The sequence below is a fragment of the Rhipicephalus sanguineus genome, chromosome 5 (genome assembly GCF_013339695.2).
Source record: "Rhipicephalus sanguineus isolate Rsan-2018 chromosome 5, BIME_Rsan_1.4, whole genome shotgun sequence".
Taxonomy (NCBI): Eukaryota; Metazoa; Arthropoda; class Arachnida; order Ixodida; family Ixodidae; genus Rhipicephalus; species Rhipicephalus sanguineus.
This window is the reverse complement of record NC_051180.1, coordinates 89,525,965-89,548,966: the sequence shown is the minus strand read 5'-3', so window position 1 is coordinate 89,548,966 and position 23,002 is coordinate 89,525,965. Positions and strand designations below refer to the sequence as shown.

Here is a 23,002-nt window from a genome sequence, read left to right as displayed (position 1 = left end):
TGCCACTCGCTGCGGAGCAAGAGGTTCCTGGTTCGATTCCGCGCTTCGGCAGCATTTTTCTGAATTATTTTTCTTTGGGGCTTTTATGTATATATACATACTTATACATATGCGGTGCATGACGGCGGCGGCGGCAAAATCCAGCCGAGACTGTCCATATAATTGCTATCGCAATGATAAGTGGAGAAAGATTAAGAAATATAAAAAATGTCTTTTTTTTAAATTGTCTGAAGTTTCCATTGTTCGGTGTTTTCTTGAACTTAGCCTGATCGTCTCTTTACTGAAAAGTTATATACAGTGAAACCTCGTTAATACGTACCTGCCGGGAACGCGTTTCGAAACTATTGCAGGGTCCGGGATACGCGGTCAACGCAGTGACCGACATAGCGACAGAACGGACAGTGTCTGCTTCTTTCCGCGGTACATGTACGTGCGTCTAACCGCGATCTGCTACTAAACGAAAACTGACACAGTTCCAGTGAAACGCGGTACGGCCGCGTGGCGCCGATCGTCTCCCGGCTAGTTGCGTGCAGCGCGTCGCCTACTCGGCTCACGGCGTCACTACCGGGCCGCTTGCTGTGCCGCACGCGCGCATTTATCGTGGGAATGTTGTTCGTAACCACTTCGCTCCAGATCGTGCACAGATGCGGCGAGTAGCTTGTTCGGTTAACGCTGCGATGACGAGCTTCATGCAAGCGATGCGCATTCCGAATTGCTCTATCGGTCCTGGCAGCGGACGGAGGCGCTTTGGGTGGTCGCCTAATAAAAGCGTGCAGTATGGTTACAACTGCGCTACGCTTGCTGTATCGTACACGTGCGTTTAGTGTGATAGCGTCAATGCAGCGAGGTTTCTCGGCGCCCGCGACCCGCAACGCTAACTACGCAACAGCGATCTGCTTTCGCTTCTACAAAGCGGTGCGCGCCTGATGACGGCTTAGTAGCGTTTGCTGTCGGGCTAGTTACATGGCTGAAGTTCTTCGTCCCTGCCCGAGCATTTGTGCCATTAATCCAACTTCAGCCTTGAAGACGGCCGCGCACAACGAAGCGGCAGCGATCGGCGGCCCAGCGCGTTCAGGTTGTCGCCTAATAAAAGCGTGCAGTAGGCTTAAAAAGTAGCGCTGCGCCGCACGCGTGCCCGAGCAGATAGCTGAAGATACTTATTGTGATAAGGTTGTCGGCGATAAGTCATGTCGGCGCATTCGTCGGTGGCCGCCACCTCGCCTTCGTTCTTTCCCGATGCTTAACCGCAAAGGTGTCGCCGCAATCGCGCGGAAGTCGGAATCGGGGATCGAGTGATCTGCGCACTTCTCAAAAAGGCGGAAGACCTTTGGCGGCACATTCTGGCATCGGGAAGTTGAGCGGCGCAGTAAAATATTATGGCACAAAAAGTTATCGCGGTACGCAGGGTACGCACTAACCGGTAGGCATAGGCCGAACCACTACGGCTTAAGCGGTCAGCGAATGCATTGGGCTCTATGGGACTCGGTCGGGGATTCGTCGCAACTACGTTTTAATCGTTAGTACGTTTAAAGCGGGTACGTATTAACGAGGTTTGACTGTAAATATAAGATTCGGCAGATTGGTAGATAAGTATGCGAAGAACCTAATGCGGAATTTTCGTCGCTCTGCTGTAAGGCTTTGTTGAGATAAAGACCTTCAAAGTAAAGAAACTAACCTTTTCCTGGGCCAATTTTGAGTTTTTTTTATGAAAACATCTACACTACACATAAAAACTAAAAATACCTAAGCAGAAGCAAAAACATGCATATATTTATTTAAATAAATTTCAGCTAACTAACTTTCATATATTTTGTGCAATTCATAATGAAAGTTGGCCAAAACAGCAGAGCGGATGAGCGCTCCACTCCACCTCTCCGTCATTGATTTCCTGTGCTTCAAAAAATTTTTGGCGGCAAAACCAATTGCGAACCTCCTCTTTCCACTCATCAGGCAATAATTTATAAAATTTTCAAATAAATTTAAGAGGTCGAGCAGCCATCGTTTGTTCGATCGTACGTGGAATCACCCAGTTATAGAAGACGCTTCAGTCATGATTATAAAAATGATAACAAGAACGAGAGAGACTGGAGCAATCTGTTCATCTTGCACAGTTCTGCATGCATACGCACTTGTAAATACAGCTGCCTATAGTCCATCCCGTGTCTGTCTTTCCCCATAACAATATTTATGTGCCACTTGCTGCATACGTTTTGTTTTTGTATAATTTATACAGATAATGTTGGGTTGATTATTCTTGTCTTTCTGCTTATTCACACAGTGTTATTTTATAAGTTAAAAAAAATCAGCATTGTACTGTTAACATAAGTACAAATTGCTTATTATATATAATCATCTTACTTGGCTTTCATTTTTGCTGTCCACATGCCCATACATATTTGAAGTTTTTGCACAATACAATTATTCATATATTCATAACAGGTCCCCCTGGCAGTTTTTCCTAAACTCTGGGACCTGCTACGGCGATATTTTACCATATAACTCCACCATGACTGTTTCAATAAACTAGGCATATATTAGCCTTGAAGACGTATGCTATGCATGAGAGCAAACAGTGTCTTGACAAATGGAATGAATAGAGAGGTCATCCTCTGCAGTAGCGCATTGTATTGGGCAAGTCAGTACATTACTGAAATTGAAGAGAACAGTGCTCAAAATGGGACGATGAAAAGAGAAACGTGCCAGTGAGTTACGTAAGTTTCCCATGAACATTTCAGCATAGCACCATTTCTGCTGCCAATGAATGTTTTGAATGAATGTCACACAGTGAATTTTAAAGACGATAGTCTTTCTTGGGGAACTTAAACGCAGAAATTTTGGTCTGTCTTTCTGTTTGTCGGCACGTCCCTCGATTCAGCCACTCGGCCAAAGTTGAACCACTTGCCCAAGGGCCAGCCGTCTTGAACTGGTGCGGCTGTTCATACTTGTGAACGTTGTCGATCAAAAAGTAAATATCATGCATATCTGAGGTGCAACATCACTAGGTACGTATTAGGAGGCGTGTTCCTTTAATAGAAAATGCATACATACGTAATTTTAAAGACCCTAGTTTCTTAAGCTGCGCTGAAAATGCATAAGAATGGAAGCTTGAGCGAGTTGGTATGCGTTCATCTTTGTTGAAACAGCGCTCACTAGATGACGACGAAGTAAAAGAAGGCACAGGACAGGCGCTGCCTGTCCTGTGCCTTCTTTTACTTCGTCGTCGTCTAGTGAGCGCTGTTTCAACAAAGCTGAGAATGCGACTGCGCTGAAATTTGCCTTCCTCCGTGCCCTTCGCACGAGCTCATTGCTGTGTTTCGGTTTCGGTTCTGGATTGCACTGTACGAATGCCATGGGTTGGTGTTGAAAAACTTTAGTTTTGAGAAGGCAAAGAAGATGAAAAAAAATATTTAAAAAATGAAAAAGCAGCGTTGTGGGCGGCCTTCAGGCTGCCGGTTGTGGGCGCCGCTCTGGCGTTCCTGTTTTACCCAGGCGACGTGTAAATAAAAGAGTGTGTGGAGAGTACTCGTTGAGTGCGGACGTTTCTCTGCAAAGGTCTTCGCCTGCTGCTGCGCCGGGACTACCAGCACGCAACACAGCACTCATGTTTCCCGACGTATTGCCAGATGGCGTCCATATCTCACACAGCGCCTCTTCTATCGTCTTAACACGACATTTGCAGCGAAGCACGCAGATACGCGGCCAATTTTTAGTTGAGACTACGTTTCCCAATCACGATTGGAGTGTTTTGCTCAAAACGTAGAAGGGGCCAATTCAGGGTGGTGAAATTCGATAACTATCGCGGCTCTACCGAGGTCGAAAGTCCTTAGATAAAACCCATATCGAGTATTTCATTTTTGATGTAATTGTGCAGTAGTACGTGTACTGGAGCCTTGATAGTACTCACCCCACTTCAACGAGTGGATTCAGACAAATCGGTAACGATTGTTTAAACTCGCAAGTATAAACATTATGCATCGAACACGTAAGCAGAATTTTATAAGCCAAGCTCAAGCCATTGGTAGCCTCGAAACTGCCAAAACTGTGAACGGCAACGTACGGCTGTGCCTGCGAAAGGTAAATATAAAGCTAACGTGAACGGGTTGTTTCGGCAAGCCCAGAATACTACTACGAGAATTTAAACTTGACATGTGTTAAACACGCGTGACGAACATGCGGCAGAGACTACGGGAAAAACGAGCTGAGCTCCAATATTAGCGATGCTATGGAACCCTATGCGGCGTATACACAGAGGCACACAACCTTTTGGCCTCGACCGTACGTCTCGTTCCAACGCGCAAGTCTTGGATGTCTACTACTCATCGTTACGCGATGCGTGTGCAGCTGCCGTCCATCTAAGCGGTCAGCCCCACACTCTTTCCTTATGGCTTCAGTAGTTTAGAAACCACCAAAAAAGCAATCCGATCACTGGTGTATTCACAAAACGTGTCTCCCAGGCGTTGCTGTGGCAACTATACAAAAAATACCAACTAAACGCAGAAATGACATTCGCAGCAGTGAAGCCAATGAGCGCCATAGCAGACGACATGGATGTCTCCCCTCTCTCTTCTGCATTCTGCAGCATACAGTTGTCAAATACGCTACCTGGCCATGACTTCAGAGTAGAGTGATGTAGTGAAGCGATATGTGTCACAAGAAAAATTGGCATCCTGGGCATCTTTTTCACTGCAAAAGTTATAAACAGGATTTGTGTGAACCAAAGTGAGTATGTGTGGTTGAAAATCCTGTAGAAGCGGTCATTTGGTGACGATTATAGTTTTTGGAAAATGGTCACAGCCATAGATATGGTGAACCTCATTTGCCTGCTGATCTTTTTGGGTACCGTTGAGCTTTCACAGCTACACCTCCACAAAACAAGTACATTCAGAACAAGTCGTACCAATTGACGAAGCAGTGAAGATAGAGAAATTGCCATGAGGACAAGAAACTTGACTACCTGACAAATGCCTCACTAACCTTAGAAAAAGCATTTTTTTTTACATCTTACAGCTTTCAGACATGGTTACACATATTTCACTAGTGCAAGACATTCAAATGTAAAGGCTTTCTTATATCTTACACGGTTAGAATACTTTTATTGCTTGCAGTGAAGCCACACTTTACTATATTTTGGTGTCATTTTCAGTATTACCCTATAGCATGTATTTTTTTTGTGTTGCTATTAGGCACATTGTGTTAAAACACCTATGGCTAAACAGAGAAATTATTCCTCTTCTCAATTATATCCATTGTACTACTGTGTTTGGAACAAAAATTTGTACAGGGAAAAATTATAACCATGTAACCTGATGGAATAATACAGTTTTCACTAACCAGAAAAAAAAAACATTATCTCCCCCTATGGGCAACCATGGTGGGATGCGAAAGCATTGCGGGGGGGTGCGCATTGAGTTTCCGTTTCTCTTATGCGACTTATGAAACGGTGGTTGTTGAGGCGTTGAATTACTGCTTGCCGATGCTAACGTTTACGTTCGGCTTCCAGAGACTTCCTCTGCTCCGCGGGGTGGCGCTGCCGCTGCAACTAGCACCGACGCCGACGTTGTTCATGGCGTTTCACACACCATTGCACAGAGAGAGAATGATGGAAGCACAGCGAACGCACACTTTTGCCGCCTCGCAGCTTCGAGATTTGCTTGCCGGCATTGCCGTTTACCTTGAGCTTCACGAGTGTCCATAGCGCCGTTGCGAAGGAGAGTGCAACGGGAGAGAGCGCGCGCCTCATTATATACGAGCGCACAGCTGTGGTGGAGAGAGAGAAACAGGATAGTAGAAACAAAGCGGAGGCAGCGCTCACCCCACCTCCTCACGTTCATGCGGAGAGGGGGGAGATATGGCGCATGCGCAGTATGGGCACAGACGCTGCAGAACGGACACTGCCCTGAGCATACGATGCTTTCGCATCTAAAAAGTTAACTCATGCGCTTTTTGAGCTAGATCATTCAAAGTTTTCTCTAATATAGACAACTGCTGAGCAAACCTTTTGCATATTTCTGATTTTTTTTTCTTTCATGTTCAGAACACAACAATGGAAATGTTCTATGCAATGCTTGATAAATTTTGTTTGTCATATATATTCTTGCACATTATACCGTAATAGAAGTTTTCTGAAGTAATACCACTGAAAAGTACAATCACTTAACTTTATATTGATACACAATATTACTCTACATGTAATAATATTCGTAACAAAAAATGACCTCTCAAACTTACAAAATGTGGCCAATTCTCCCACGGTAACGAAAGAGTTAAAGAAAGCCCACAGCCGTTCCGGCTGTCTGTGAACGCTGTTCTCATTCCTTTGCATTGCACAATTACGGCGCTCAGCGTGCTCCAAGGATCATCTCAATTAACCAGATTGTGGCCAAATACATCCAAATAAACGAGAGATGCCATTAAACAATGCATATGCTGGCTGGGACCAGAGAACAGATCCGAATTATCCAAATTAATGAGTGTTGAATTAATTAGCTTTTACGGTACACAGTGCATGCCGCAGAGAAAACACTGGCAAAGCAAAGGAAGTACAAATCACTGCACACGTGCGTGCTCACAAACACTGCAGGCACAGTGGTTTAATAAATGCTAAACAGCCCGGATCAATTCAGGGCTCTATGCAATTATCCGTTTCCTTGACCAAGGTAACACTGGCCGAGTGGTTGAAAATGCACAATTGTTGCTTTGATTATAGGTGTACATGCTCAGTTTATAATTTCTGTTATATTACATTGTGCCATGTGTCAACCAAAATGCAATCAATAGTAAATGAATGAAGAAACAATCATCCTATTGTTTACACCGTAACTGAAGCAAATTTTTCATTATTTTTTAAATTAGCCCTGCAGCTTTCTTTAGGGTCAGATTAGGTGTTAAAGCCTCGCTGTTTTGAACTTCTAACATAAACATAACAATAAAGAGGATTGATATACTACTGCTACAGAAGTTTGTTCACTTCAACACAATGTATAACAAGAAAAAAAAGCACAGACCGAATTTTAAAACAAACTTTGCTCATTTTTACAGAATGACACCCGACTGGTCATACATGGCTATTTTTAACTACAAACAAAGCCTTACTTGCTTAATCAGAAAATAATCTAATCAACCACCTAGCTCTACCTAAGGTATAAAAAATTTGAGTATGATGGTGGCACACACAGAAAATACAGAACATGTTTTAGCAAACGCATTTGCATACATATCAGATGTCAGAAACAGCATTGTTTTCACAGCACAGCCATTGACCAACCTCTCCAACATTTGGGAGTAGCCCCCTTCACCAAAGTGAATGTGTGATTAAGTGTACCTTGGAGCTATACAAATAAGTACACTGATGGCACTAAGAAATATACCTAATATATATTTCAAAAATCATGGTGAGTTGTAATTGAGAACAGCGCAATCTTCAAAGACACGACCAGTATGGCACATTATACAACTCAAGCAGAGCTTGCCTTGGTAACAACTTAACAAAAGAAAAAAAAGAGAATAATGTTTTGCTTTAGTTATTACAATGAAAATGATTAAAAACACAAGTGTATTCTCCTAAAAGGGTACAAATGTAATTAAATCAAGGTTATCCCTAAAAACACTTCACTGAGAGAAAGATACCAAAGGCAAGTACACTGAAGTATCAATAAACAATTTCAATCAGAATTTCTTCATCACTGCAGTTTGCGAAATCGCATGGTCATGGGTAGCTGGGTGAAAAATCTGTTCAGTGTGTAGGTAGCTTACTACCTGCATAACAAAAGTCAATGTACACTATACAATGTCAAAAGTTTGCACTTTTGACATTGACATCTGTCAGCAAGACTGAACATTTCCATGCATCAAAATGTATTTGGATCCTTGGTCTGCACTAACACCTTCAAACATTGTTGTGTCGTGTGCTTCAAGTGTTGAGTGACAAGTTGCACAGAATTTGTATGATTCGTCAGACCACACGCCTACAAACTCCAGACACAATTGGCACGTATCTCATTAACAACTATCTCAATGATATGCTTGATTCCAACCAGTCAACAGTTTTACCATCAATGCACAATAGGAAAGAAGGTAAGCTGCAACACTGACTTTCCTCCTGCTGTGCAGAACATCCGATTCCCACGGTACGTGGGATCTGCGGAATATTTTTCTGTCCCGCTGAACACAACCTCCAATTGAGACTGCCTACAAGTGGCTGGGTAACTCGAAGTCTGGGTTTCTGAAAAGGCGAAAAGTTTGACACGGTTGCAGTCACTTACGTAAATTCAATTGGTACGTCACGTACCACCTGGCACAGAAGAGGCAAGAGAGGCGAGATGGAGAGAATTTTGCAGACATGTTGAGAGAGAAACCTAGCTTCGGCCAACCAGTACAGATATCTTATAAGACTGTGTTGGGAATATGTAACATGTAGTACCTTTTCTTTATCTCACATGCTCTCTTTTCCAGCTTTAATTCAATGCTCCCACTAACCCATTTTGAGTTCAAGCATACAGATGTGTACCCTAGAAAACTACTACAGAGTCTCTTAAAGCAGCAGGAATCATGAAATCAGTCTTGTATGTTTTGAGTTACTTTAACCCTTTAAATGTACAAACTAGCCTGGAAATATATGCTTCTGAATCATTAAGCGAATCTCTAGCGGGTAGCTTGTTGGACACGCTTTATTTCAGTGGAGTATTCTACTGCATTAACAAAACTGAAAACGCAATAGCCAACTAATGTCGCTTATGGGTCATTCCACGCCAAACGTCCCAAACATTGCGCCCGACCCTCTCCAATTATATTGTAAAAAATTGTGGACGTTCATATCAGTGCACTATTTGCCCTCAGAAAGTATTTCTTGGAAAAAATTTTTTTTTCTGCCTATTACAGGAATTTGAGTTTTGCTGTAGTGGGTGAAACATAGGTTGCGAAAAAATACTCTAAAAAATACAATACTTCACGGAACGCCTTAAATATCTGCTATTTACTTGAAAAGGAATGGCACTATCTTATTATCGCCCATTGACGACCACTACTTTGTCTCACAATGTGTTTTGTGGTGAAGCAATGCTGCAATTCTGCGCCCATTTTGATTGTTTTTTAAAAATTTTACGAATCTTAGACAAAGGCCCGGGCCGTTAATCTGCCGGACAAACAATAAAGTTCTTCCATCCATTAGACAAAATAGGACTATATCACATGGCTGGATAGTTGGCAGTAAGCGTGTCAAAAAAGTGTTGAAGTCGATGACCGAGTAGTTTCGAAGTGGAAGGGGTGCAAACATTGAAAAATGTGTGAAATGTCCCATGTTCAGGCACATGTAGAGCGGTGATGCAGTCCAAGCAAAAATGCATGCTTGGTCTCATTTGGAAGAGTAAACAAAGGAGATTTATTTGTGAAAGGTTAATCGGAGTGTTTTTTGTTTTAGACGAGAAACAAAAATTTATGTTGAGCGTTTGCGGCGTGCCTGGGCGCGGGCCGGTAAGTGCGCTTCACTGCGCCGCTACAGTTCCTTGGGGCAACGGACCACCCTCGACCGTTCGCTGGCTGGGCGCCTCTCAAGAACATCCGGAAATGTGTGCTCGGGACGCCGCTGTGAAACGCCAACGCCGAGCCGAGAACGCTGGCGTCCCACTCTCCCGTCCGCTCGCGCCTCACTCTCGACCGTTCGCTGGCTGGGCGCCTCTCAAGGCGATGGCAGAAGTCAGTGAAGGCGAATGTCTGATGGCAACGGTACCCTCTCTCGGCGCAAGAAATGCATTTGCATTTCCTCACGATTCCCTTCGGGGAGGTGGGGGCATTTTTTTTTGTGGTTGATGTTTTGTTTTCTTTTTTATTTTCGGTCAGCATGCAATTGTTGGTGTATGTGGTCTGGCTAGTTTGGCCATTTTTTAAACAGGCAATCAGCTTTATAGTCCACTGACAGTGACATAACACAAATATTCAGCTGGAATCAACAAAGGCAGCAGGTATTGCCCAGCACAGATGAGCAAAAAGTATGAATTAACTGAATTTGCGCAATAAAGCAGTTTGAATTAAGAGGCTTTAAAATTAGGGGTGTGCGAATATTCGAAATTTCGAATATTTTTCGAATAGTGCTTGCTATTCGATTCGATTCGCACTGAAATTTTACTATTCGAACTATTCGAACTTCCCAAAGACAAATGCAGTCAATGTCCGATTGAAAGTGACCCCTTCAGATTTTCAATATGCTTCACCTCATTACACTCTCGTATTGCGGCAAAGCTGCCTTTCAAGCTCCGTTACGGTCGAACTTAGCCAAGAGACAAAGTCCGGTTGGAAGTGGTCCCTAGATTTTCAATATGCTTCACCTCATCACACCCCCGTATTGCGGCAAAGCTGCCTTTCAAGCTCCGCTACGGTCGCAAATGTATTAACTCAAGGAAGCGCTGGTTCCAATATGAAGATGAAAGATGTGGCAGAGTTGGGGGCTCAATTAATGCTGTTTTGGACCTGAAATTCGGACAGGAAGTCCGAAAAATCGGACGCCGAAGCTTTTTAGCATCCAAAATTTCAGATTTTCTTATATATCGACGTCTACGAGGCAGATTTGGAACTCTGACTTGAAGGGAGCACACCCTTGTCCGCCACATCAGTTGGCCTTCCACAGAAGTTGAAAGAGAAGGAGAGGCCGAGGAAATGGCATCTCATCACATCCTATCACATGTAAAGTGTTGTCGGCAACACTTTGGTTGCACCAAATCATGTACATAAATACAATTCGGCCTCTACCTTGCCTCATTCTTGATAAGAAAGACAACTATGAAATATGACCCCACCAGCACTTCATCAACCTTGCGAAAAGAAACACTTTAATGTTGCTATCTCACAAGAACATACTTAGGGATTCTCTGCAACTTTTTCTGTAATTTCACTTCGAATTATTCGAAAAATGTTTGAGAAATATTCGAAAATTATTCGAAATTATTCGATTCGATTCGCACTCAATCTTTATTATTCGAATTCGCTTCGCACCCAAAATTTTGCTATTTGCACAACTCTATTTAAAATACATAGCAGGCATAGAGGACCAACGGAACACTTGAAACATGTCTGAATTATCAGAGGCTGAATTATCGAGAGTCCACTGCAGATTTTAGAGAAACAATACATACTAACCTGTTTCATTTTTCACAATGTATTACTTCACGCAACGTATACTCCTTTTGCGTCTCGTAATCACTACCCGTTTCTGTGCTTGTTCCCCCCCCCCCCTCCCAAAGAAAATCTCCTGTGAACACATGCGGCATCAGATTAGATGCTTCCCATCCAAGTGAAGATTAGCAGCACAGCAGGCTGGAGTGCAGTTACTGTGAAGGCTCAGGTGTTAGAAGAGTAAAAGCATATCAGCTGAAAAAAAGTGGGCAGTGCAGAGAAAAGTGGTGTGAATACAGAAAGAAAGAGAACAGTAAGCATTGTGTGCATCCAGAGATTTTTAATGAGCTCAAGAATTAAAAAGGAAAAGTTCAAGACAAACAAGCCAAGAGGCATAAACACTATATTATACGGCACTTTGTGGCAGTTAACAACGTCACAATACAAACATTATATAACCTTCTTCTTATCACGTACGTATACTTCTTCAATAAGTCCTGCCTTGTGAGCAGTACAACATATACTGTCTGAGCAGTGCATTGAAAACACATTAGAGAAAAGCAACGAAATCACACTTAGCTGCATTGATATTCTCTAATGCGGAGAAACGTAGGACCATGTCTAAAAACTAAACCCATCAAAAAGTAACACAACAGTTTGAACGCGATATTCCTGCTGCATTGATAAAATGAGTATTGCTGCTTGCCTAGCATACAAAGACCATTTGAAAACCTAGCCTCAAGCTACGACTATCACTTATTCAGCGCAACTAAATGTCTATTAAAGACAAAGCCTGCGTGCGACCCGCGAGAAGTGCCAACGAGTTGTAGCTCCGGGAACACCTCCTATTGCTGCCAGATGGGCAACGAAACAATGCACGCAAGGTCGTCGTCATTATTCGAAGCGCCAGTTCTACATGCTAGTATTGTAATGCTAAGCACTGCTGCGAGACACTAGACGGGTGAACCGTAATTCTCCCTAGACGCTCAAGTCGACCGGTTTCGCCTGTGACAGCTAATCCAGAAAACAGTGCATACGTCGCTGCCGAGGAGCGTGCACATGTGTCCTGCACACTCCATTCACTGGTCGGCCGTGTCACCAGACGCTTTCGGGAAACGGAATGGTGGCAGAGAGGGAGGGTGAGAGAAGAAAGGATGCATAGGAAAGGAGGAGTAGGAGAGTGTGAGGGTGTCAGGGTATTTACATGTGTTCGGGGTGGTTCTTGATGCATTGGATCATTTCGCTGGGTGGTATTTCGTGCTTGCATATTCGGTGGATGGCTACGAACAGTGGAAACCTGCAACAGACAAAAGACGAGAAGGGGCTGAGGAAAACTTGTTGGCTTTGATCGGAAGGAAACGTAGATGGGCCATAATTTAGACACCACGAAAGGGAGAAATCGTTGTCCGCTTGTTTGAAACACAATGATGCACAGCTTTCTAGCCGACAAAAAATTCGTCCTGGCCTGGGATTTGTATCCGGGACCAACACCTTTCTGGGCATGCACACATCCAGGAGAGATGTCTTGAAAAGGTAGAAAAAAAGCCATTTTTGATAACAAAAAGACAAAAACGAAAGCTCCTATTAGGGCTCACTGGATCTGACACATGACAAGGGTATGACCTAGAATTAGCAGCTCTTCGGCTTGACTTCACAAATAAGATGTACGGAAGCATTTTACAATAAAGATTAGTTGCGAGTACCACTTGTCCTGTGTGCCAGTGGCGCATTAAATATATGCTGTCCAGTATTAGTATGAACAAACTATACCAATAACGAATCTTGTTTAACAAATAAGGAGGCACTGAAATATCTGCTTAAGTTTGGTCTGAAGGCCAATAACAAGAAGACTACATTACCATTACCAGTCTTACGGCCCAACTAAGATTGATTCAATGGTATACGCTAATCATTCAATGAATTTAGCCCAAGAGCAATGCTACTGCAGTTGATTTTTAGCCACTTGTACAGCAACTGAAAAGAAAAAAATGCAATGCAATAGCATCACTTTCTTGATTGCTCACCTATCCAGCATGTCTTTACTTTTGAGCAGAACATAAACTTCCTCTGCTGTTTCTGGCCCCTGGAGCTTCTGACCGTTAAGAAGCTCAGCTTCCAGCTCCTCAATGGTCTGGAAAACAAAAAATACAACACGTGGCTACAGAACCATACATTAGGCGTGTTGCCACGCCATACTTGTGGAAGCAGTGCAAGCAACACGGAACAAAATAGAAGACTACTTTGGAGCTGCGTCTATCTAATCTTCTACCTCATCCTGCGCTGCTTAGCCCTCTGAGGGTCAATAACGTAAACATAAGGTGCCACAAACAAGTCCCACAGGGTCAATGACACATACTTATGGTGCTGTCTAGTTTGAAAAACGAGCCAATTTTTCAACTCTTTCTTGCCCAGCTATAGCTGCACACTTTGTTGATTCTGTGGCTGATGATGATTATGAATTATGGATGAGCCCTCTGTAATTGGCAAGAAGTTTACACATTATGCCATTGGCAGGACGTGACGCCTGGTAGAATTCCAGGATTCTGCCACGCAATACTACACTTGTTAATGATACTTCTCACCCGATATGATGCCTGTATAAGATATTTCTCTGAAGCAGTTCAACCACTGGTGTGGCTCTGTAGTAGAATATTTGACTGTCACAGAGAATACCTGGGTCCAATTCTGGCTCGAAGCCTGGTTTCTTTCCTCATGTACAATAACTGCAATGGACGGCAACGGCAGCGGACAACATAGATGCTAAAGTCTGCTGTTTTTGCGAGCTGGTAACCGCAAATAAAGATTATTTCATTTTCTTTTTTGAAAACCATTTAATTGGAAATTAAATGAGAAAGCTCAAAAAGTGAGAAAAAGAAAAAGAGTTTTAACAAAATTTTGAAAATCTTGCAAAAAAGAATTCGTTTTGTTTTAACTTAAAAATTTCAAACACTATTTTTTAAGCTGCAAAACTTAGTGAAAAGGAAGAAATATGGCTGCATATGTATGCCAACCATTTCTCTATGAGAAAGGAGAGAGAAATCCTTTTATGGAATACCAGTGCGTTTAGCCGGCAGCAAAAACGAGGCTATCCTTGCCCATATATGAGTCAGAATCATGCAAAAATGCTTTTTCACGCATTCTCTGCACCTTGCAGAATATCACGTCTAGTTGAGGCCGAGTAAACAGCGAACCCACCTTGTTGGAAGTGACGAAAGCCTCGGCCACCCTGCGGTTGCGGCCACCATAGCAGGTCGTGACGAGGTCGGCAATGCCACAGCTCTCGAAGAACGTGCTCAGCTTAGCGCCCGGGTAGAAGTAGTCAGCAAAGGCAATCATCTCTTTAAGGCCTAGCCGAATCACTGCCGCCTTGGTGTTGTCACCATAGCCCAGGCCGTCGACAAAGCCGGCCCCAACGGCAACAATGTTCTGTGCAACGAGAGTAACAACCATACAGATAGCTTTGAAAGGGCACTAAAAGGGAAAAGCATTGAACAGTTTACACTGACATTCCTTTTTTAAAAACAATATTTTGATCATTTCGTAACGCAAGGTTAATTAACAGAGCAATTAAGGTCAAAGTTAGGTTTCTTAAATTGTGTCCTGAAATGCCAGTGAGTGTGTATCAGTGTGATACCCGGGCCTTCCCAAGCAGTTCGCAGTACAGCAAGGCATCAATGCGAGGATTTTTTTTGTTTGTTTTCTTGACTTTTACTGCCAACACGTTAGGCCATTAGTAAAGTCTAACAACAGCATAATAAAGAAGACGCAATGAACTTGACCTAAGTTATCTTGTGGTAGTTGTAAACGGCATCCAGCTGTTTTCTAATCTCTCGAACTGCTTGTTTGGAACACGTGTTAGTAACAATTATTGCTTTACTAGCCTGTGTACATGCAGGTCTACTTTATCGGTGGTCATGAACTTGTGGTCAAGGCATTAAGAGCACACTAAAGGCAGTTGCAGGAAGCGAGGGAGTTGCTGAGAAGGGATGGAGGTCTGCTTAGTTGCTCTATTGAGGAAATTATTGCACGTGTTCAGAAAAAACTTGCTGAGCACTTGTTGAGGAAACCCTTCTAAGCACACTGTTCTTTTACCACAAGTGATAAGACAGACCCCCTTCGGGTACACCATTGTTGCTTTACAAGCAGGAAATAAATCGTGGTTGTCAACCAACTGTGGATAATTCAGTCTTCACAAGTGTTGCAAGTGCATATGCCGTAACTAAATTCTTCGATTCCCATTCGTCTGAGTGAACTCCCATCTACATTCAACATCAAGAGCATGCCAAAGGCACAAGCCTTCTTTGATCTCTTACCCCACAAAAGCTGAATTCCTGGCCTTAATGTGCATTTAGGTGATAGAACCAGTGGAATTCCAGGCATATACAGTTTTTCATAGTTTTGCTTCTTCAATGTGAATGAGAGAAAGTGTGGGGCATATGCACAACCTCTTTCCTTCTTGCCTATATTTTACTAATGCGATTGAAAGTGACTAATCTGATTTTGACAATTATTGAACACATATGAGTTTTGGTTCTGAACACAATAAACTTACCGTAAAATCTCGACCACGCACCCCCGCCCCTTCTACGGTGAAAGATAATTGGAGAAGATTTGGAGGGAGGGAGGGGGCTTGCTCGGTCACAGACCAAAATTCAAGATGGCGACGGAAGAGCCTCTAAGAAGAATGCACGCCTGTGCTTCTAATGAAACGCTTTACTGAATACGCATGAATTTTAATGTTTTTACTGAACCGAAGGGAACCCTCGTGTGAAATCTCGTGTGTTATGACAAGGGGGGAAAGGCATTCAAGTGTTCCAACAATTTGTGATAACTCAGAATGCAACCACGGGGCATCACACTGTAAAAGTACTAAGAAATTGTGCATATATATAAAGACCCTCAGAACTCTGGTTCCAAGGAACCGCTGCTGTAGGATTCGGTAGCGGAGAACATGTTTAAAAAAATTATGGGAGGGGTGGGCACTTACTCAGTCATTGCCGCATAATTCAAATTCTACCGAAAAGGGAAAGGGGGTGACTGCTCAGGATTTTCCAGTACTTGAAGATAATGCAAGTACACAACAGAAGAGACAATGTTAAGGTTGAATGCTAGGTGCAAGCATTTTAAAAAATCTTCTGATTAGATATGAATTCTGTGCATTTTCTTAAATTCAGATAATGTACTGATTAAGGGTTGGAGTGAGATTGATATTCTGGGGTTTTATATACTGCAGTAGTAATAAAAGGCTGCACCAACTTCCTCAAATCTAATTTTATACAGTCATCAGAATTAGTATAATACACAGTGTGCAAAATTATTGTGCATTTTCCTTTCCTTTGTATAAACAATCTTCGAGCCATAGACCCCTTTACAAATCCCTCGAGAAGACCCCGAGAAGAAAATTCCTTCATTATCGCTGAATGGATACCATGATGGGGCGTCAGTACCAATTTTCAACATTGCCAATTTATAACACCATGGACTAAGACACTGGCAGAACAGTTTTATCAGGTAAGTTGGCACATCTCTTCTCATTCCTCTGTAACCCGCAGATCAGCACACGACGAGGAGGACAAGCACGCACCTTGAGGGCACCACAGATTTCAATAGTTGGAATGTCATCCACCACCGTGACCCTAAAGTACTCAGTCTGAATGAGGTTCTTCAGAAGAAGACCGTTGTGGGGGTCCTTGCAGCCTGAAAAACACGAGACAGCTTGTTCACAAACGCAATGCTCAAAAGTGGCAATGACACATCACACTGAGCTCAGGTTCTTCAATGACACCAAAGCCCTGTAATTGAAACTAAGTACGTGTGAGGTAACCAACGATAGAAGCCCCCTCAAGAAGCGAGACCTCTATGTGCGTTTTTTCAACTCACAACGACGACAGGTTTGCTGTGTCGACAAGCGCAGGTTTGCTGTGTCAGACTAACCTAACTTCCTTTTCCACTGCAGTATTTTTACATCGACTCAGAGGTAATGGTTGGGGTTTAACGTCCCAAAACCATGATATGATTATGAGAGACGCTGTAGAGGAGGACTCTGGAAGTTTTGACCATTTGGTGTTCTTTAACGTGCATCTAAATCTAAGTACATGCGCCTTGAGCATTCTTGCCTCTATCGAAAATGTGGCCGTGGCGGCCGGGATTCGATCCCGCGACTTTCTGGTAAGCAGTCGAGCACCATAACCACTAGACCACCGTGGCAGGCGTCAACTCATAGGTACAGCATAAAGCCATAATTCATGTTGTAGTACACAAAATACAATTTCTTATATCATTCTCAAAAACATCCAGATCAAATGTGCACCAAGCGCAGCGTGGCTTAGTGAGAAAAGATTCAAAGCAGGACGATTTAGACCAACTACGATTGCAAAGCCAATAGCTGCTCCCTGTAAAAGAGAGAAAAAAACGGAGGGGGTGGTAAGGAAACAGCATGTCGATGACTCAATGCAGTGTTTAAACGAAGTAAAGATAGTATGTTATAGCTGGCAGCCTTTCCTTTGTTTGCACACTGCCATTAGCCCGGCGGAGTTATTTACTGGCACTGCAAACACTAGTTATCAGAGATGAGGCTGCCATGCCAAGTGCCTCCTCCGCTACTCACACAGTGAGCGCTTTGAGTGCTATTTTGCAGCTGGATGGGCACAGTGTTTACACGCACATTTCGGAGCTGTCAATGCGCTATTTTAACTGTGCATGTTGATGCTCACCGATCGTAGTCTCGCAGAACTTTTCGTCAACAACTTCCTTGGCTAGATTAGCTCCCATGAGAACACACACGTCGATACTGAGCAGCTTCTTGATGACATTAGATATCAGTTCAATGCCGCCACCAGGTGCGATGTCGAAACCCTGGGATGAAAATAGGCAGCACGAATAAAAGAAAAGCCACGTTCAACATCAATCCTCGTAGACAATGTGAAATAGATAACACACCTGCTAGAACGAGCTTGCCAAACAGTAAGGCACTACCCTCATGATGCAAAATTAGCACTGCTCTCGACATTCATAAATCTTCATATCAACTAACACAAAAACAATGATGAAGAACACTTTTTTATACTCTTGTCAGATCTTTAAGTGTGAGGCTAGTTTTAATGCTTCCTCCAACATAAAGGCATATGAAAGAATACACTTCTAACAGTTAAAACAAAGAAAGCAAGATGCAAAAATCTAAAGTACTAATACCTAAGGGAACACTAAAAACTTCAATCAGTTTAGACTGATAAAGTACTCTTTGAAATCTACACTTTCAATAATTTTGCAGAGGAAGGTTGAGTGACAGAAAATAAAAAGGTCAAAGTTGCCATATCCTTCATTTTACACCAAAACTCTAGTGTCGGCACTATCGGTGCCAAATGAAACCTGAACAGTGGCAAGCATTCGCAGTGGTATGGTAGGCACTGTCCAGTTATCACCATGTACAGGCGCGCATATATGCGCAATGCTGCCGAACCAGATGCGCACGCCTGTCCATGATGATGACTGGAGGGCACGAACTATACCACTGTGCATGCTTGCCGCTGTTTCGGTTTCATTTTATGCCGATAGTACACCAGTGGGACATCACGAATTGCGAAGTATCTTTTTGCATTTCAACAGTTGTAGATTAATAAAGGCTTTTAAAACTTGCCAAGTTCAGTGTTTAACTGTATTGAAGTACAATGGAGTCGATCTTGACTGGTAAAATAACTAAGACTGCAGAGATGGCATCAAAATCTCCATTATGGGGAGCCTATGTGGGAATTTGAAGATAGCCTTGCCATTTGTATTTCGTTTTTTGACCAGTTCAGGCTTTCCAAGCACTTTCTTAACGCAACTGTCTTTTTTTGGCATTGTAGAAAGATAATTTACTACTACAGCTCAAACAGTATTTCTCTTCCGAGTCATCTTAAAATGAGTTCATTATGCTTTGTTAAGCTTTCAAGTGCCCCGTTCATATCACACATTTCATCCCGTAATTTGACTGATAGCGACAAGAGCTATGAAGGAAGTAAGGAAATAGGAGGTGGCTCACTTTGATCAATGACAAGCCAATTGCGCCAGCCTTGATCTTTCCAATCAGAGGCTTGCACGTAGGAACAATGAACTTGTGCGGCAGGACAAAGACCAGAATGTCTGAGCCATCACAAGCTGCTACTATGTCAGGAACGGCAACCTGCAGAACGGGCATTGTTTTCAACAGCACAGCACCATTAATACACTTAAACCCTAACAGCAACAGATCTAATCAAGTACAGCCAAAAAAGAAATCGCTCAACAATTTTTTTTTTCACTGTTGGTGCTGACGAAGAAGACTAATAACAGTCAATGCATTACAGTATTGGGAAGGCAATGAAACAACATCTGAAAAGTAATCAAAAGCTTTGCTTTGATAGGTGTTACTTTCACCCATACAAACATACTATACCTACCTGCTTGCCACACCATGCGCTACTTGTACATGTGCCATATTAGTAATTAACCCAGAAATTTACATTGAGAAGGGGATGAAAACAACTGCAAGACTCATCTTACTATATTACCTAGCAGATTCTTGTGCCCACAAGGGCATCTTTATTTAACAATGACTATATAGTTAAATGCAGTTTACTTCAGCAGTGAACATTTGTTATCTATGGTTACTGTGAAAAGGCTAAGTAATGCAGCTAAGTTGTTGACAGCAGTAATAAAAAAATTTCAGACATTATCTTTAGTGTTTGTGTATTCAAAATTATGTGTTCTATAAGAAAAAGTGTAGAACAAAACTGGAAGGTTTTACAGGTCTTACATACAAAGCAAAAACTCAAATTTATTGGAATTTTCTTTTGTGTAGCAATAACATTTTTAAAAATTGTCTTTGTTTGCTATTATTCACACTTAGTTTTACTCATCCAGCACAAACAACCCTGTCACAGTTCAGTCACAGAAATATTTTCAGTCAGCGTTTACTATAGCATTAGTTTTAGAATCATCATGGCGTACTGTAAAAAGCATAGTTATCAATGCTGTAATTGGTGATTAAGACACACAGCATTCAATTTACAGAATGAAACACTACAACACCATTGGAATTGTTACAGTTCATACAGCAAAAGCTAGCAGATACAGCACAGCAGCGAAAGGACGGGCAAGTGTTCCACCGAGAACTAAAGGTTAAACAACCTTTTTTCAATAGCACATTCCTGACAACCGGAGAACTCTCTTCCCAATAGTCTCATGCTCTAAGCGGTAAAACATCTTATATAGATGTCAAATGCACAGTTTCACCTTCATATTTAGGTTCATAATTCGAGTGCAGCACTGTGTATGACTGTACCAGGAATGACTATGTACACTACAAATTGACAGCTTGCAAAATAGCTACTGCACATGCGTGAGCAAGTTTCTTTTTCCACGTGAACAGCCTCAACCACAGACCAGCAGGCAAACTATTTTTTCCATTCACCACGCTAATCCCTGCCCTTCCTTTCTTTCATTTTTCCCTTTCGTAATTGTACACAGGGAAACTTACAAGGAAGCGTGACATTCCTGCAGTGTGTTTTGAAAAGCCTTTATGGTGCTTCCGCACCTTTGCTGGAATGTGGAGGGGTGAATGTGCTTAGAGCTAGAAAAGGAAGTCTTGGAACGAGGTTTCACAGGGGAGAACATCCTTGCAGGAAAGCCAACTTAGGGGTGTTTTCAAAGTGTACGCTACGGGGCGCTCCCTAGCAAAGTGTCAATAGTGGAAAATGTTTGGCAGCACAGCGAGGTACCATTTTTCTCGAATTGCAGTGTAGTACTCTGGAAAGCTGTGGACTTTACAGCTCTACAAAATCAGGCACACAGTGGAAATGCACAACCGCAGTCACATAGGAACCATTACATTCAGTTAGTGGCATCTGCAAGCGTACGGCAAGGAGGCGATGTACATAATGCAAACATGGTAATAGACAAACATGACTACGCCTCATTTTCAGTGTTTACACATCTGTGATAAGTCTACCTTACCATAACACCTACAATATACAACAAACACACATGTATATCGTTATATAGCATTATAATGTTACGTAAAATTATATAACATTACAAAAGCGTTGACTGCACAATAATGAGAAGGTTACACTCACAACATTCTCAGGGATCTTGTAGCCTGGAAGGTACTTGATGTTCTCGTGCTGGGTATTGATAATCTCCGTCAGCTTCTTTCCATCGACGATCTCCTCGTAAACGTACATTCTAACATTGTTGTCGAAGAAGTCAAACTTCTGCACGTTGAGCCCAATTATGCGAGCTATTGCAGAACCCCTGGGAAGAGGTACGGTAAGTTTTATCACTATACTGTTAAACGGTCGTAAAAAACAGACTGCATAGTCATTTTACGCTTGTACAAGTAGCAGTAGCTTATTTTTCTGGGCAGAGAACTAGCACAGTTAAAACACAAACGCACCGCTGGTAAGGTAAGATGGGCTACTGTAAACTTTTGGACTATGCTTGCTATTAAGAAAGCAACACGCATTAAAAAAATTGTTCGTGGTTCCACAGTGTGAGAACGTGGGGAGCTGCGTACACAATACTGCTTTGGACTTCAGTTAAACACAGTGATACTCGGAGTGCGTAACGTAATTTAAGTGACTAACGGAATATAAATTTCCCGACAGTAACACGCTTGGTGGTATGAAACAAGTTCGTAATGTCCACGAGAAAAAGAAATAAACGCAAGCACGCGCGAACTGGAAACAAGCCGGTTTCCGGAGACGACCGTAACGGAGGGCAAAGATCGATGTTCCCATAAAACGTCTGTGCCTTTGGAAAGCCACGACGCACCGATATTGACATACGGTCTAGTTAACAACGACATCTGGTTTTAACTTTTACGGTGATAGTGCTGCGCGTACAGATGTGCAGATTCGGAGAGAGTCAAGGTCTTGGGTCCGTGCACCCCGATAAACACGAAACCAATGTTCCCGAGATAAGCAGGCTCTCAAGGAAGGCGAGCTTACGTACGACGCAGTGCGTCTGTGAGCGGGAAACAGGAAAAGAAGTAAATAATCGCGCAATCTCACGTGTCTTAGAACGTCCTTGTAAAGGGGCAGCACTAACAAGGCAGTGCTAAAGCAGGCGTGATCGTGGCTTGCAACGAATTTCCATGGCGTTGCCAGCAAAGTGTTACACGAAAGGACGACGAAGTAACATAACACGAGGGATTTCCGTCAAAACACGACCCCTGTGCCCTCGCTGCTAAGGGCGCGCTGTAAAACAGTCTCGCACCGCGCATGAGGGTGAGCCAAGGCGCATCTCGGCGCAAGGTCAAATTACCCGCGGCAAAAACACGCCGTCCGGGCAGCTGACACAGACACAAGATACTGCGTCGGACCACAACGTTAAAAAGAGCTGGCGCCGGAGCAGTAGCACACAAACACAACGAAGGGGAGAACAATGTTAGAACTTCCAAGGACGATTCATAGAACACCCCGAGCTTCGCGACCGCGGAAACTATAAATAGTAAACCAGTAGAATTGTTACCAATTTCCAGAGCCGATGATGGAAACCTTATGCGTGGGCATCTTCGACAGGTTGGGATGAGGTTTTCCAGTTGACGAAGGCGGCTGTCCGATGAAAGAATTAGCCAAATTGCAGGCCACTCGCTCACTCACTCGCCAACAGCAGCGCAAAACTCTCTCGAGTGCCAACTCCCCCCTACTCAAGCCGCGCGTTTCCTCAGCGTCCTCTACGGCTTCTATCGTCCCTCTGGCAACAGCGATGCGCCACTGGCGCGCTCTAGCGCAAGGACGCGGTGGTGGTCAAAAGCAACGTTATTTATGAACTGCGCGCAACCTAAACAGGGAACAAGAAAAACAGCAAAATAAAGTTAGCAAATGTGGCATTATAATATTTGTGTTAATTAACTAGCAATTTAACGTAACAGTCATGA

At 43.0% G+C, this 23,002-nt stretch overlaps 3 protein-coding genes across 6 annotated transcripts in view; all 3 read right to left on the bottom strand.

Annotated features, from left to right (window-relative positions):
- The window catches only part of LOC119394827 (sulfide:quinone oxidoreductase, mitochondrial-like), a 345,577-nt gene that overhangs the window by 163,150 nt on the left and 159,425 nt on the right, over positions 1–23,002 (bottom strand). The window lies entirely within an intron of this gene.
- The window catches only part of LOC119393978 (CRISP/Allergen/PR-1), a 329,781-nt gene that overhangs the window by 206,697 nt on the left and 100,082 nt on the right, over positions 1–23,002 (bottom strand). The window lies entirely within an intron of this gene.
- Positions 8,148–22,824, bottom strand: LOC119393982 (glycerol-3-phosphate dehydrogenase [NAD(+)], cytoplasmic). Its single transcript, XM_037661194.2, has 9 exons — positions 22,594–22,824; positions 21,198–21,375; positions 19,124–19,264; positions 17,817–17,958; positions 16,688–16,800; positions 14,299–14,529; positions 13,128–13,234; positions 12,308–12,400; positions 8,148–8,221 (listed from the first exon to the last, which is right to left on the bottom strand). Exons 1-9 carry the CDS (start codon positions 22,632–22,634, stop codon positions 8,188–8,190), a joined length of 1,080 nt encoding a protein of 359 aa, XP_037517122.1. The 5' UTR covers positions 22,635–22,824; the 3' UTR covers positions 8,148–8,187.

Coding starts and splice junctions, on each gene's coding strand:
- LOC119393982 (XM_037661194.2), bottom strand. CDS start 22,634: ATGCCCACGCATAAGGTTTCCATCATCGGCTCTGGAAATTG. Junction 17,959..19,123: donor TTGGCTTGTCATTGATCAAA/GTGAGCCACCTC, acceptor TTTTCATCCCAG/GGTTTCGACATCGCACCTGG. Junction 12,401..13,127: donor AGTAAAGACATGCTGGATAG/GTGAGCAATCAA, acceptor TGTCTGTTGCAG/GTTTCCACTGTTCGTAGCCA.